The sequence below is a fragment of the Blennius ocellaris genome, assembly GCF_963422515.1.
Source record: "Blennius ocellaris genome assembly, chromosome: 18".
Taxonomy (NCBI): domain Eukaryota; kingdom Metazoa; phylum Chordata; class Actinopteri; order Blenniiformes; family Blenniidae; genus Blennius; species Blennius ocellaris.
In genome coordinates, this window is record NC_137667.1 from 20448778 (window position 1) to 20463283 (window position 14506).

The 14506-nt window shown below is 50.8% G+C and overlaps 1 protein-coding gene across 6 annotated transcripts in view; it reads left to right on the forward strand.

Moving 5' to 3' along the window:
• Positions 1–14506, forward strand: part of mdn1 (midasin AAA ATPase 1) — a 106832-nt gene that overhangs the window by 84303 nt on the left and 8023 nt on the right. For 4 of the 6 annotated variants that reach the window (XM_080513719.1, XM_080513723.1, XM_080513722.1 and 1 more), the window contains 24 exons: positions 2546–2655; positions 2747–2820; positions 2902–3085; positions 3172–3316; positions 4283–4429; positions 5180–5306; positions 5468–5573; positions 5655–5770; positions 5842–6249; positions 6324–6550; positions 6730–6858; positions 7519–7709; positions 7814–7975; positions 8396–8533; positions 8725–8860; positions 8948–9120; positions 9199–9327; positions 9564–9708; positions 11372–11643; positions 11735–11923; positions 12012–12113; positions 13170–13374; positions 13456–13629; positions 13725–13882. In XM_080513719.1, the coding sequence (XP_080369845.1) occupies positions 2546–2655; positions 2747–2820; positions 2902–3085; positions 3172–3316; positions 4283–4429; positions 5180–5306; positions 5468–5573; positions 5655–5770; positions 5842–6249; positions 6324–6550; positions 6730–6858; positions 7519–7709; positions 7814–7975; positions 8396–8533; positions 8725–8860; positions 8948–9120; positions 9199–9327; positions 9564–9708; positions 11372–11643; positions 11735–11923; positions 12012–12113; positions 13170–13374; positions 13456–13629; positions 13725–13882 (3947 nt within the window). The remainder of the gene's footprint in view (positions 1–2545; positions 2656–2746; positions 2821–2901; positions 3086–3171; positions 3317–4282; positions 4430–5179; positions 5307–5467; positions 5574–5654; positions 5771–5841; positions 6250–6323; positions 6551–6729; positions 6859–7518; positions 7710–7813; positions 7976–8395; positions 8534–8724; positions 8861–8947; positions 9121–9198; positions 9328–9563; positions 9709–11371; positions 11644–11734; positions 11924–12011; positions 12114–13169; positions 13375–13455; positions 13630–13724; positions 13883–14506) is intronic. The other 2 variants (XM_080513721.1, XM_080513720.1) reach the window with 2 other exon arrangements.

Below are 14506 nucleotides of genomic sequence, written 5' to 3' on the forward strand. Positions count from 1 at the left end.
TGAGTACGATCATAAGAGACATTCATGGAAGGAAGAACAAACCTCTGAGGATTCTACATGGAGAGGAAAAACTCGACTCTCAAGGAAACTTGCTTAACAAAAGAATTCTCATTCAAAGCATTGGTTTCGATGTCTCATTATGGGATACGCTCTCTGTATGTGCCTCAGGAGCACTTGACTCATTACGGCAATCCTGATTGGCTGGTGATTGTGACGCCCGCGTTGGGGGCGGAGCCACGAGGCCATTCTGAGTTGATATGTGCTCATCACTGGTCATCAGAGGAGCAGCCACATGACCACCCAAGGTTAAGCCACATGGCTTTTCAATGGTAATGGAATCATTACGAGACACTGAGCACCACGTTTACCAGCTGCCCATCAGCCAGTGGGTGTGGGGACACATTTTGGAAATGATCTGTTGCACCTGTTTTGAAGATGGGGTAACTTTTGAGGGATATTGTCACATTGCAATGATAAAGAAACAATTTGGGTTAAAGGAGAAATTAAATGATCAATAGTTTCTTTAATCAAAATGCTCTTTGTGCCGTTGTGGCCTGGGGCGGAATTCTTCAACTGCAAGATGATATTATGGCCTCCTGTGTAGTTGGAGGATCAAAGGGGTTCAAAGGAGGATGTTGCCCCTGAATGAACTTCCAGCATCCTAGAAAGCTGCTGCCAGGACAGAGACAACATTAATAAAGACGTTGTTGAAGCCATTTACTATTTCTTTGGAGTTAGAAAACTTCCCTGCATTGAAGTCGTTACTGCTGCTGGTACTTTTCTATGATTCAGCAAACGATTAATAAGGTGCCAAATAGTCTTGATGTCATTAGAGGCCCAGGTGAATTTTTCTGCAATTTTAATATTTCTTTAAAGGTGCCTATTTTTAGGGTGGGATTAGTCATAGTCTTTCTATAAAGTTAGTTTTTGTTATGCCAGCGTTTCTTTAGATCCTCAGTAAACCATTGTTTCCCTGTAGAAGAGTTAGTGTTTTGATTTGGAGCTGATCAAGGGAAAAGATGCTTCTAAAGCAGAATTAACAGAATTGACTTTATAAACCAAAGAGTTGAAAATAATGTTATCAATTAATGAAGCTGAAGATGTTGTGATTAGAGTGAGCTTTGTGTTTAAGGGGAAAACATTTCAGAGTAAAGTGTATTCAGAAAGTCGGTTGTGGATATCTGATCATCTTTGAGCAGATTGAGGTTAAAATCTCCCAATAAAACACAGTTTATTTTCCTTGTTCATGTTTTCAAGAGTAGAATATAATGCATCAATAAAGGTGGTTATATCCGGGTCAGGGGGTCTATAAATGCATCCGTCTATAATGTTTTTACTTTCAAGGGCAATATCTATAAATACTAATTCCACATGCGTCGTAGCAAAGTTAGCACTCAGATCTTTTATACTGAAGACATTCTAAGCATTGGACCCATACACTGACTCTCCGACCCGATCAGGTTCCCTTCAGATTCGGCCTCTGACTACTGCCATCCTGGTCGTCCACTTCATTTGTCTGTACATGAAGTGTTTCCAGCGGCTAGTCTTCCCTCTGGCTGGACCCCGTCTATCATTGTCGATGCAGAAAGCCACTGCATTGCTGTTGCCACCTGGCTTTCCTGAAGAGGAGAGTCGCTATGGGACCCATGCTGTCGCAGAACGAGGTCACAGCAGACACCAGCACGTCAGTCTGGATCAGCATATACGAGACCCAATGCGTAATAAAGTATCTGGAGCTTTTAGCAGCATTTCTCACGCTGAGACGTTCTCCTGGAAATCATGTCTTGGTTAGAACGGACAATACAACGACGGTGGCGTATATCAAGTGTCGGGGTGCTGTCAAGGGGCACGCTGCTCTACGGGGGATGGAAACCGCCGTTTTTACCTCAGACCAGCTTTTAGAAGCTCCACTTGTATAAGCTGGACACCTCTGCTCTGAGCTCCGTCATGTAGTACCAACTGCTGGTCCCACTTAGTGCGGAGAGCCATTCCTGGAGTGTTGGTGGTGATGAGCATGTCTGGCAATACGGGAGCGTCCATGTCCCACAGGGAGACATTGAAACCAATGCTATCAATGAGAACTATAGGTTACTTAACGTCACCAGAGTAGCATGAGGTGTCTCACCAGACGGCCCTTCTTGCTGGCCAGAAGAGGTGCTAATTTTGAGTGACGCTGCGTCGCAAGCGCAAGCTACGTAAGAATAGGCGTCTCCACCCCCAATGAGGGTGTTACGGTCAGCAACCAGTCAGGATTGCATGATTAGTGAGATGAATGCTTCTGAGGCGTACGCAGGGGGCGTGTCCCAAAGAGAGACTCTCACTCGTTGAGCACAATAGGCTTCATTTTAGTGGTTTGCTCGTCTGGCATTGTTATTGGCACATTGGCTTATTAGAGCCGTTGTCTTCTGGACTACAGACTTTAAAATGACATGTTCTTACGCTGATGGCAGAACTGTGGGAATCTATCAACATGTGGCTATAAGACGTGGCGTCTGGCAGTTGTGTATGAGAGTCCACTGTGATTTTACCTGCTGTCTGCTTTCAGAGTCTCTCTCCAGCCTGCTATGGAACCTGCACAAGTACTACAGTCAGTTTTCAGACTGTATTCAGACCAAGATCTCTCAGCTGCGACAACCCATTGAGAAGGAGCTGAAGGTACATCAAATGTTCCCATCTTGATTTCGTCCCGGACTTCTGTGCAGACAAACATCCACTCACCTCACTCTCATGTCAATTCTGCTCTTAGGACTTTGTGAAGATCTCCAAGTGGAACGATGTGAGCTTCTGGTCCATCAAGCAGTCGGTGGAGAAGACGCACCGGTACGTGATCTGACCTGATCCCACCCTGAAACCTTACCCAACTCTACCCTGATTGTTCTGACGTCATGATTTGACTTCCAGCAATCTCTTCAAGTTCATCAAGAAGTTTGAAGAGGTCCTGAATGGTCCCAGCCTTTCTGCTCTAGTGGAACAAGGCAGTAGTGCCAGCTTGGACAGTGTAGACACCAACCCAGAAGAAACGCCAATCCACAGAGTTCACCAGGTGCTGAAGACCTGTCCGCCTGGGAAAGGCGTCGACTTGCACGTGAGTCCAGAAAGAGCCTCCGCTGTCCGACCACAATGGGCTTCCTCTCGGACGTTTTCTGAACTGAGCTGTGACTTTGGTTTCAGACTGAGAGTCCAGGCGACGGAGTGGAAGCCACATCTCTGCAGGGACGTCTGCCTGCTCTGTCCAGGAAGATGAAGAAGATGTGTGTTCAGCTGCTGAAGAAGAACCAGGCGCCCGAGTTAACCGAAGACTTGGACTGCTTCACTGGTGAGACGCAGCTTCTCCCAAGAAATACCCCTCGAGAAAGAACTACTCTATTAGTGTTGCTCATCTAAACCAGGCCGGTGGGTCACAGTCGGCCTCCCAGAAGATCCAGTCCCACCTGCAGATCGCACTTTGTCACGACTCATACCTGTTAGTTTTTCTCCTTGGTTCACAGTTTCAGCAAGAAATGGCAAATGTCGGTGACTGTTTACCGCCATATTGCTAACGAGGTAGCATTAGCATCAAAATAATTCACTTTTCATGGAAAATCGTGTTTTATTTAAAATGTTATTTTCAGTTTTCAAAAGGATCAACGTGTTAATGCAGATTAAAAATCATGTGTTTCATTGGCTCTCAGTGGTGACTTGGCCTGTTTCAGTGTTTGTGAGTTATTTGTTGGCTCCCAGTGCTGACTCAGCATGTTTTAGTAAATAAATGCCTGTTCTTGTAGTTTACAATCAGTCACAGAAACACAGACTCTTATATTCTTCGTTCGCAGGAGCTTTTACATTTTGTTCCTACATTTAGGATCTAACTGGGAAGAAAGGCCTTCAGGTTTACGGCCCATCTTCTAGGAACAAACTACAACTGCAAACCCTGAAATTCAAAAACCTGGTTTCACTGAGCGCTTTTAAAAGGCTGCTTAGTGACTTTGACACACACATCTGTCTGCGGGTGTTTTAAACAATAGATTTAATTTAAATTTCCGGACAATTTGATATGAAATTGCATGTTTTTTAATGTATTGTCATTTTTTTGTATTTGTTTATATGTGTGTCATGTGCAATGTTTTGTCTGAAACATCAATGTACTGCTGCTTGTCTTGGCCAGGACACTCTTCAAAAAGAGATTTTTAATCTCAATGAGGTTTTTCAAGTAAAATAAAAGGTTAAATTAAAATGTTAAGAAAAATGCTGTTAACGGGTGACTGGTTGTCTCCGGAGTGTTGACTGCGTGTTTTGTGTTCAGGCGAGGTGATCGGGAACCTGCGGGACCTGCAGAGCCTGGACGTGGACTCGTCTGCAGACAAAGAGAAGCAGAAGGCCGAGGTGAAGCACATCCTGCAGCAGAAGCAACGAGCTCTGTCCGAACTCTTCAAGATGCTCTCAGAGATCGGTGACTGCCCTCCTCCGGTTCCCTCCTGTTTCCTCCTCCTGTTCCCTTCTGTTCCCTCCTCCTGTTTCCTCCTCCTGTTCCCTTCTCTTTCCTCCCCTGGTTCCCTCCTCCTGTTCCCTCCTCCTGTTCCCTCCTGTTCCCTCCTGTTTCCTCCTCCTGTTCCCTTCTGTTTCCTCCTCCTGTTCCCTTCTGTTCCCTCCTCCTGTTCCCTCCTGTTCCCTCCTGTTTCCTCCTCCTGTTCCCTTCTGTTTCCTCCTCCTGTTCCCTTCTGTTCCCTCCTCCTGTTTCCTCCTCCTGTTCCCACCTCCTGTTCCCTCCTCCGGTTCCCCCCTGATCCCTCCTCCTGATCCCTCCTCCTGTTCCCGCCTCCTGTTCCCGCCTCCTGTTCCCTCCGGTTCCCTCCTCCGGTTCCCTCCTCCGGTTCCCTCCTCCTGTTCCCTCCTCCTGTTCCCTCCGGTTCCCTCCTCCTCCCTCCGGTTCCCTCCTCCGGTTCCCTCCTCCTGTTCCCTCCTCCGGTTCCCCCCTGTTCCCTCCTCCTGATCCCTCCTCCTGTTCCCGCCTCCTGATCCCTCCTCCTGTTCCCGCCTCTTGTTCCCTCCTCCTGTTCCCTCCTGTTCCCTCCTCCGGTTCCCTCCTCCTGTTCCCTCCAGTTCCCTCCTCCGGTTCCCTCCTGATCCCTCCTCCTGTTCCCTCCTGTTCCCTCCTCTCTTCCTGGTCACAGTTGGATGTTAAAGCTGTGTTTTGCTTCAGGCCTGTCGTACCGTAAGGGGCTGACCTGGAGCCGCACGGCCGACCCGGAGAACACTCTGTGCATGCAGCCACTGGAGATCAACACGGTTCTGTCTGCTGTGAGGAGGCAGGAGCCTACCGAGAGCATGTAAACACACACACACACACACACACACACGTAATCTAATCTGGATCCAGAAGAAAAGTCAAGTCTTCTTGTCCAGACGGCGCCACGTCACGTCACATCGGACGGTTGATGTTCGCTCATTGAAACTAAGTTCGACACTTTTGTGTCTCCTCGTGTTAAAGGTTGTTCACGGAGCTGCTGACTGCCTGGGACGGGTGTCAGAAGTACTTCTACCGCTCCTGGGCCAGAAGAATCGCTCTGCAGACCGCCCTGCAGCACGCCGCGAAGGTGGCACGCACGCACGCACGCACGCACACACACACACACACACACACACACACAGAGAGTCTGAAGTGTGTGTGTTTGCAGGAGTTGGGCTTGGGGAACGTGGAGCGTTGCAGAGGGTTTTCCTCCCACCTCTTCAAGCTGCTGCTGAGACAGCGGCGCCGGCTGGCCCAGCTCACCCAGCAGTGGCTCCACCTCCGGTTGGTGTTGTGGACGTTGACGTGTGTGGATTTGTGATGGTTGTAGTACTAAAACTGATGTTTCCTGTCAGGAGGTTAACTGCCAGTGTTCAGGGCATCAAGGCGTCGGCGCACAGTGGCGGCGAGGGGTCGGGCTGCGTGCTGCCCCCCCAGGAGTCTCTCAGTGGGTGGGTGGCCCGCGGCCAGGGTCTGTCCTCTCAGTGCTGCACGCTGCTGCAGCAGCTGTCCTGGCTGCTGCAGTGCTGCCCCGAGGACCCCCCGCAGAGGGAGGAGGCCGGCGGCTGCGGGCAGCACACCTTGCGCTGCCCGTCCCCGCTGGCAGCACAGCGCCAGCCCCCCGGCTGTCTGATGAGGCGGGGGGACGCCGCCTGGAGCCAGCTGCAGCAGCGCCTGGCCGCCATGCAGCAGCAGAGCCGGGGCCTGCAGGCGGAGCTGGACTCCGTGGCGCAGCAGGCGTCCGAAGGCGCTCTCCACACATGGTAACGCCCTCCACCACTGCGGGTCAGAAAAGGTCCCGGCGGCATGGTTGACCCCCCCGTCTTTTCCCCAACAGGAAGCAGTTTGCCACGTGCTGCTCGGCGTGGGACGGTCTGGAGGCCGTGGCTGCTCAGATGCCCCCCGTGGAGCAGCTCTTCACTCCGGCCCTGTGTGTGGGTGGTGCAGACAGCCGGCCCGCCGTCACGCGCAGCCTGCAGCACATGCGTGAACAGCTGGAGGACGGCGTGACCCAGTTCACCACCTGGAAGACACAGCTGCTGTCCCTGGGAGGCCTGCACACAGGTGAGGGACCTGGAAACACACACACACACACACACACGAGGATGTAGTGGCTGCTTACGAAGTCACCATGGACGTGTGTCTTGGTTCAGTCTCTGCTGTTTCCTGTCATTGGAACATTTTCACATTAGGTTCGGTTTGTTTGTGGGTCAAGAAGGAAAACTGTTTTCCTCTGTTTCCAGCAGACCTGCCGCCATCTTTCTGCTCCGATTTCTCCGCCGACGTGGAAGCAAGCATCAACACGGTGCTGTGTGCCGTCCAGGTGCTGGTGAAGAGGAAGGAGGGCGAACAGCCCAGACCCTCCAGGACCGGTGAGCCTGACTCACAACCAGCCTTCATGCTCACCACAAATTACTATTTACAATACATGTGCAAAATGTTGTCCAGTATTGTCTTAACCATACGATTTACAGTAAATATTAATTTGCAGATAATATGAATGTCTTTGTTCTGTAGCAGTGATCTTTTTCTTTCCAACAGCTCTGGCTGCACTTGGTTTGTATTTCATGTCTGCAGGTCAACGCTGTTTGTTAATCACACATATTCTAGGAATTAATCACATTTTTTACCATATTCAACATTCTGTCCTTTGGAATGGTTTAGAGTAGTAATGCACAGTGCACAGAAACACAGGTTATCCAATTCAGTCCTTGGAGCATGTTTTTCTGGGATGCCGACATTACAATACATTAGTAGTTTATGTTTCAGTTTCAACTTGGTGAATTAATCACTGTTGTGTCAACGAGCTCGTCACTGTTGTACTTGAAAACTCAGTGTAAGCATGAGCTTTATTCATATTTCAATAAAGTCCTGTTTACTGTAGATGTGGTGCCTCATTCATCTGACATCCAGATTATAGAGCATCTTCCTCCATGAACTAAATGTAACTTCACAAAAGACAATCAAACTAACAAACGGCCCTCTCCTGACACTGTGCTGGGATTTTTTTCTTCTTTGGTTTGGTTGTTCAGGGGGAGGGGAGGCGCAGCAGGAGGAGCCTGTGGAGGATCTGCTGAAGCCTGGTCACCTGACGCGCCTCCTGCAGGAGGAGCTGGAGGCTCAGGTGCAGACGCTGTGTGCAGGGGACGTCAGCCGGGGGCTGCAGACGCTCCTGAGCCGTCTGAGGTCCCACAGAGACTCCTGTCAGCCAGCTCAGCTCCAGGTACCAAGAACCCTGAAATACTCTTCTGTCCCACACACTGGTTGATCTCACATGCTCTACTAGACGTTCAGGGACAATGTGTGTGTGTGTGTGTGTGTGTGTAGGAGGTGAACCAGGCCTGTGGGATGTTGGTGCGTCTGGAGCCTCTCCTGGTGGTCTACTCAGACCTGGTGCGGTTCTATCTAGTAGTGAGCCTGGGGGTCCACCGGACCACCGGCAAGCTGCTGTCAGTGCTGGCCGCCATCTTCACCCAGCTGGCTCAGAAGGTACACAACCATCAAACCATTAACACACCAAGCACCGCAACTCTCAAGTCTGCAGCAGAATGAATGCATCAGTAGTTAACTCCTCCTCCTCCTCCCCCTCCCCCTCCCCCTCCTCCTCCTCCTCCCCCTCCTCTTCATCCCCCTCCTCCCCCTCCTCCTCCTCTTCCTCCCCCTCCTCTTCATCCCCCTCCTCTTCCTCCCCCTCCTCCTCCCTCCTCCCCCTCCCCCTCCTCCTCCCTCTTCCTCTTCCTCTTCCTCCTCCCTCCTCCTCTTCCTCTTCCTCTTCCTCTTCCTCTTCCTCTTCCTCTTCCTCTTCCTCTTCCTCTTCCTCTTCCTCTTCCTCTTCCTCCCCCTCCTCCTCCCTCCTCCCCCTCCTCCTCCTCCTCTTCCCCCTCCTCCCCCCCCCCTCCTGGACCACAGGGTTTCTGCCTGCCTCAGGACTTGATGGGAGGTGGAGATGGAGAAGGAGCGACAGAGTTCCATGACTATGAAGGTGGAGGTATCGGAGAGGGCGAGGGCGTGAAGGATGTCAGTGACAAGATCGAGACTGAAGATCAGGTGAAGGTTTTTCTGGATTCATCGCTGAAGATTGGAGTTCAGTGGCTCCTGCCGGGACACGCCACTGTTAGCATGTTCGCTCACCGTCGTTAGACTTCCTCACCGTGAAGTCCGAGCTGTTTTCTTTGTATTTGTGAACGTCTGACACAGTGTCGCTCTGAAGGTTAATCTCCTACGCTGGTGTCCTGCAGGTGGAGGACACCTTCCAAGAGGGTCAGGAGAAGGAAGAAGAGCAGGACAAAGGGAACATCAAGGCCGAAGACAATGCCATTGAGATGTCCGAGGACTTTGATGGACAGATGCATGACGGGGACAACAATGAGCCAGGTGGGTGGGGGTGGGGCTCCTGTAGTGTCCACCTGTCACAATCCGTCTGCTGGAGATCTTGACTGGGTCTTTTTTGTTGCTTTGTAGGTGAAGAGGAGTCGGAGAAAGAGGACAATGAAGAGGAGCTGGACAAGAAGATGGGCGACTTGGGCGAAGGCCAGACGGAGACCCTTGATGAGCGGATGTGGGGGGACGACGAAGATCAGGATGGGAATGAAGGGAGTGACCGGGAGGAGGAGTCTGGACAGGGCATGGACCAGGTGAGGCCCAGTCGGTACCAGTTCAGACCAGCGCCGTACTGTTCACGGTGTGATCTGACGTCCTCTGCGCCGTCTCAGGGACCGTCGGAGCTCGTGGCCAAAGACGACAACCTGGATGCAGCCGAACCCGACAGAAACCAGAAGAGCCAGGATGAAGAAGAGATCAACGACGAGGAGGAGGAGAAGATCCATGAACAAGGAGATCAGGTCATAAACTGACACATTCTCATGGAACAAACTAATGTGGATGCATTTCTGCTTTCTCATTATGGTCGTAGCAGTCTTGTCTCTGCTGCTGCTGATTTAATGAGATGAATTTATTGGAGAAGATGCAGCCCTGACATGAACACTCCCAGTTTGTTCAATTAAAAGACCCTGAGAATGAGAATAACATTTTTTCCTGATATGCATCAATGACTGAATAAGTTCTGTTTGGGTTCCAGAGGGAGTTTGATGAGAATGAAGTGGATCCGTACCACGGACAGCAGGACAAGAGGCCTGAGCCTGAAGCCATGGACCTGCCCCAGGACCTCAACCTGGACCAGGACGAGACCGGGAGGGACGGAGAGGACGAGGGAGAGGGTGAGGGTGAGGCTGGAAACATTTGAAGATACATGCTTTCTACTTCACTGGACACTCAAACAGTTCAAATCACACAACCTTCCAGGGCTTGACATTAAGGATTTAGTGATTAAGTGCTCATTTCTTTAATAATCAAGATCTCGAAATGAAACTCGGCGATGGATCTCTTTATACTCTTGAATCTGAAGGAATAATAATCTATATTTTAAGTTTGTTCTTCACATCAGAGTTGTATTGACACCAGAGAGACACTGCCACACCTTGTTTATTGTATTAGCCACTTTTTATCCATATGCATTTATTCCAATAACATGGTAAATTTATTTTTATTATATTAACAAATCAAATCCTCTTCCTCTTCCTGCTCAGTCAACTTTTTTCTGAACTATAAAAAGTTATGAAACTTCGGGATTAGAACGTCAAAGTAATCAAAAATACATCATTTCCCTTTAAGTTGTTTTTATGTGTTGAATTCGAGTGAGTTTTTAATTAATTCCGGTGACGACCTGAATGTTGACGGAAGTAAAAAAATTAAAAATGGTGGATGTCGTATTTCAACGGAGTTACACGACGCTAGCCAATCAGAATGCATGTTTTCCAGGTAAGACACTGTCAGTGACCAGTACGGGGAACACGCGTCGGGAAGGAAATAGTGGCCGCGATCAGCGCCAAGCGTTTCCCCGCGCCATCGTCTCGTCCACATGACAATCACCTGATCGCACTCTCGGGCTGAGAAATGGTGGCGCCCTGCGGTGGCGGGATCCGTTGGCGATACCAAGTGATTTCTGTCGAAAAAACGTCAAAATATCGCAAAAAAACCAGGAGCCCGTTCGGGCAAGCTGGGTAGATGATTCACTTGCCCAAGCAAAGCTTTTACTAGCCCCGGATGTTCGGGCAGGCCTTAATGTGGAGCCCTGCCTTCCAAGGCCTTTACTCAGCCCATCTTCTCACCAGCTGGTTCTGCTCCCAGCTGGTTCTGTACCCAGCTGGTTCTGCACCCGGCTGGTTCTGCACCCAGCTGGTTCTGCTCCCAGCTGGTTCTGTACCCAGCTGGTTCTGCACCCGGCTGGTTCTGCACCCAGCTGGTTCTGTACCCGGCTGGTTCTCCACCCGGCTGGTTCTGCTCCCGGCTGGTTCTGCACCCGGCTGGTTCTGCTCCCGGCTGGTTCTGCACCCGGCTGGTTCTGCACCCGACTGGTTCTGCACCCAGCTGCTTCTGTACCCAGCTGGTTCTGCACCCAGCTGCTTCTGTACCCAGCTGGTTCTGTACCCAGCTCCAGCTGGTTCTGCTCCCAGCTGGTTCTGTACCCAGCTCCAGCTGGTTCTGCACCCAGCTGCTTCTCTACCCAGCTGGTTCTGCTCCCAGCTGGTTCTGTACCCAGCTGGTTCTGTACCCAGCTCCAGCTGGTTCTGCACCCAGCTGGTTCTGTACCCAGCTGGTTCTGCACCCAGCTGGTTCTGTACCCAGCTGGTTCTGGGCTCTGACTTTCTTTCATCGTCTGCGTTCACATGGTCACTGGTTTATCACTGGTTTATCACTGGTTTATCACTAGTTGGAGCAGATTGTCTCTCCTCTTCAGTCCTTCTAGATGTTTCAGGGTTCCTCCTCAGCTTCAGGCAGTTTGTTCTCACAGCTCATTGTGTAATCCTCCCGTCTGTCACTTCTCAGAAGACAACCCGCTGGACATCGAGGACAAAGCCATGGAGCTGGAAGGAAAGGAGGACCAGGACGAAGATAGAGGGGAGCAGGTGGAGGGAGAGGAGGAGCAGGGAGGAGAGGAAAACAGTCAGGAGTCTACACATGAGGAACAGGAGGAGGAAGGAGGTGAGAAGACAAACGAGGACTCTGCTAAGAGCAAAGGGGAGGAGGAGAACGAGGAGCAAGAGGAGGCGGAACAAGAGGACAGGAGTGTCCCAGAAGACAGAGGACACCAACCAAAGGTGAGGATGCACAAAAAGCTCCACTCAGGTGGGAACAACACCTCCCCGTAGGTTTGCTGTGTCTCAGTGCTGCAACTCCTCACTCCTGCAGGAGGACGAGGAGCAGGAAGGAGGAGGTGAGGACGAGGAGCAGGAAGGAGGAGGTGAGGACGAGGAGCAGCCAGACACAGCAGAGAGGAAGGAGCACCACAACGAGGGTCAGACGGGGGAGGAGAACATCCAGAGTGACACGGCGGTGGAGCTGGCAGGGGAGGCTTCAGAGAGGGAGCAGGCCAAAGAGGTAGCACACACACACACACACACACACACACACACACACACACACACACACACACACACACACACACACACTAAGCACTTGTCTCCAGGAGCACGGCAGTGGAGCAGCTGACGCCAGCCAGTCCGAGGGTCATCGGTCAAAGCTGACAGCAAGGATGGCTTCACAGTCCCAGACCCAGGACAGGACTCAGGTGAGCTGGCAACCTTCAGGCCGTCCCCCCAGGTAGTTTTCAGGGTCAGCCCCCAGGTGCCCCCCCCCCCCCCCCCCCCCCCCCCGGTCACACGTGCCCGTTTACACAGTCATCTTTTGAAGTATCTTGGTTGTTTTGCATGGCATGGAGTCACTGCTGAACCTTTGGAGAATCAGCTTTTAGAGTCCAGTTGCACATTAGCATACAGTGGGAGTTAATATTTTGTGTGAGCGGATAAAGAGCAACGGAGGATTCCGGCCCTGAAGGGCCACACAAGCCCAAATCATCTTTTTTTCTCTTTGTTCTTTAAAAACATTCCAGTCACTATGAACAGGCTCAACATGATGTAGTACATATGCCAGGCCTTTATGGGGCGCTGTGACTCACTGCTGTGATATTTTAGAATTCCCCCATTCTGGAACCTGTTAAAAGTAAACTTTGCACCCCCCACAATTTGACCCCCAGCACCTTCCGCTGTGGTCCCACCACGTTCCAGGGTGAGTAGGGGGGCACGCTTGCTCAGGCGTGGCACTACCCCACACTCTCCCTCCTCTCAATCTTCTCTCTCTTTGAGCCCCCCCCCCCCCCCCCCCCCCGGTGGTTTACAGCAGTGACACGGGAGACTCTTAGTCTCTTCCTGTTGCAAGAGCAAAAGTTGTTGTGACATCAGAGGCTCTCAATCACATCACAGTGTCTGACCAAGCTGCTGAACAGGACAAAGGTAAAAAAAAAAAAGACATTTCAGGCTCCTGAAATAATACGCTCGTCTGCCGTCATCTGCATACCTGGACATACTTTCGTCCATACAGACGCTATCAAGGACAGAACAGGAGCCGCTAGGTCCACATTCTACTGTCCCCTGTATGATTACATTATACAAACACAGCGACATCTAGTGGCCTGACATCAACAGCGTTTTTAGCTTCTTCTTTTTTTTTTTGATGTTCCCACTGATTGTTGCTGTTAGAGTGGGAAATGTTTCTGAAACAAAAACACACCAAAAAAAGTGTGTTTTGTGTTGATTCATCTCCCTGAAACGTGTGTTTCTGTGTTCAGAGCTTCAAGAGGAAGCCCGGCCAGGCGGACAACGAGCGCGCCACCGGCGACTACAACGAGCGCATCAACAAGCGCCTGCGCACGGTGGAGAGGACGCAGGACACGCAGGACACGCAGGACAGGCGGCAGGCTGACGCCCGGCAGGACTCTGAGCTCTACGAGCACATCAGACAGGGGGAGACGTCCTATGACGCCCAGACATACGGTCAGCTGTCACTTCTTCTCACGGCCGCTTCCCGCTGGACGGTGGTCTCAATGAGCTCTTGCTGCTGTCTGAATCGCCCAGATGTCGCCAGCACGGACCAGCAGAAAGCAGCTGGGCCTCAGCAGGACCACGAGGACGAGCAGAACGACGAAGACGTTGGCATGGAAACGGAGGAGCTGGACGAGGAGCTCCAGGCGGCTGAAGTACAGGAGCTGAAGCCCGAACAGCTGGACTCCTTGAAGTCCTTCTGCAAAGGTGCTGATCTTCTCTCCTCCCACTGGGTGGAACCAGGAACACCGGAGTGTCACATTCAGGTGTGAACTCTGGTTGTGAACGTGTCGTCTGTGCAGGAGTGGAAGGCAGCGAGATGGAGGTGGACGGGGAGGCAGAGGAGGAGGAGGAGGACAGGTGGAAGGAGCGACGGCAGCATGAGGAGGAGCAGCGAGCAGAGAGGAGCAGCATGTCCACCATTCACACTCTCCCTGAGCTGCTGCTGGACATCACACAGGTTTCCTCAACACCACTTGATCCAAAATATCCACTTACACCCTGCAGTAGCTGACTGCTGGCCTGGCATGTAATACCTCATGGTACCACAAGGGGGTGCAGTGAGCCTGATGTCCACCTAACAAGTGGCAAAGTAGCATTAATCCTGGTTGCTGCAGATAGAAAGGTCTGAACAAATGACTTTAGTTCTTGATTGGGGGAAAATTATCGTCAGTAGCTGAATTGGAAGATTTTATTGTTCTGGTCTTTTTTTTTTTTTTTTAGTTAGTTAGCTACTTTAGTTAGTTTAGGTATTTATTGACAATAGAAACACATCCTGATTGGTCGTTTAGGAAGACAAACATTTTTGTCATGTGGTGATCAACATTTTTGTATTTTTTATCAAATAAGTCAAAGTTTCAAACTCCAGTAAGTCGTCGGAATTGACCTTCTTGATTGTCTTATCTGATACCGGTAAATAAACATTGAAGAAATCTGCATACATCAAACCTTTAGAAGTGAAGAATTTATACCCAACATACACATTCACACTAAACTGCTCAAACTCTAAGGACCAATCCCAATTCTATTTCTACCCCTCTGCCTAGGGGGGGCTGCGTCCCAATTCATATATATATATATATAC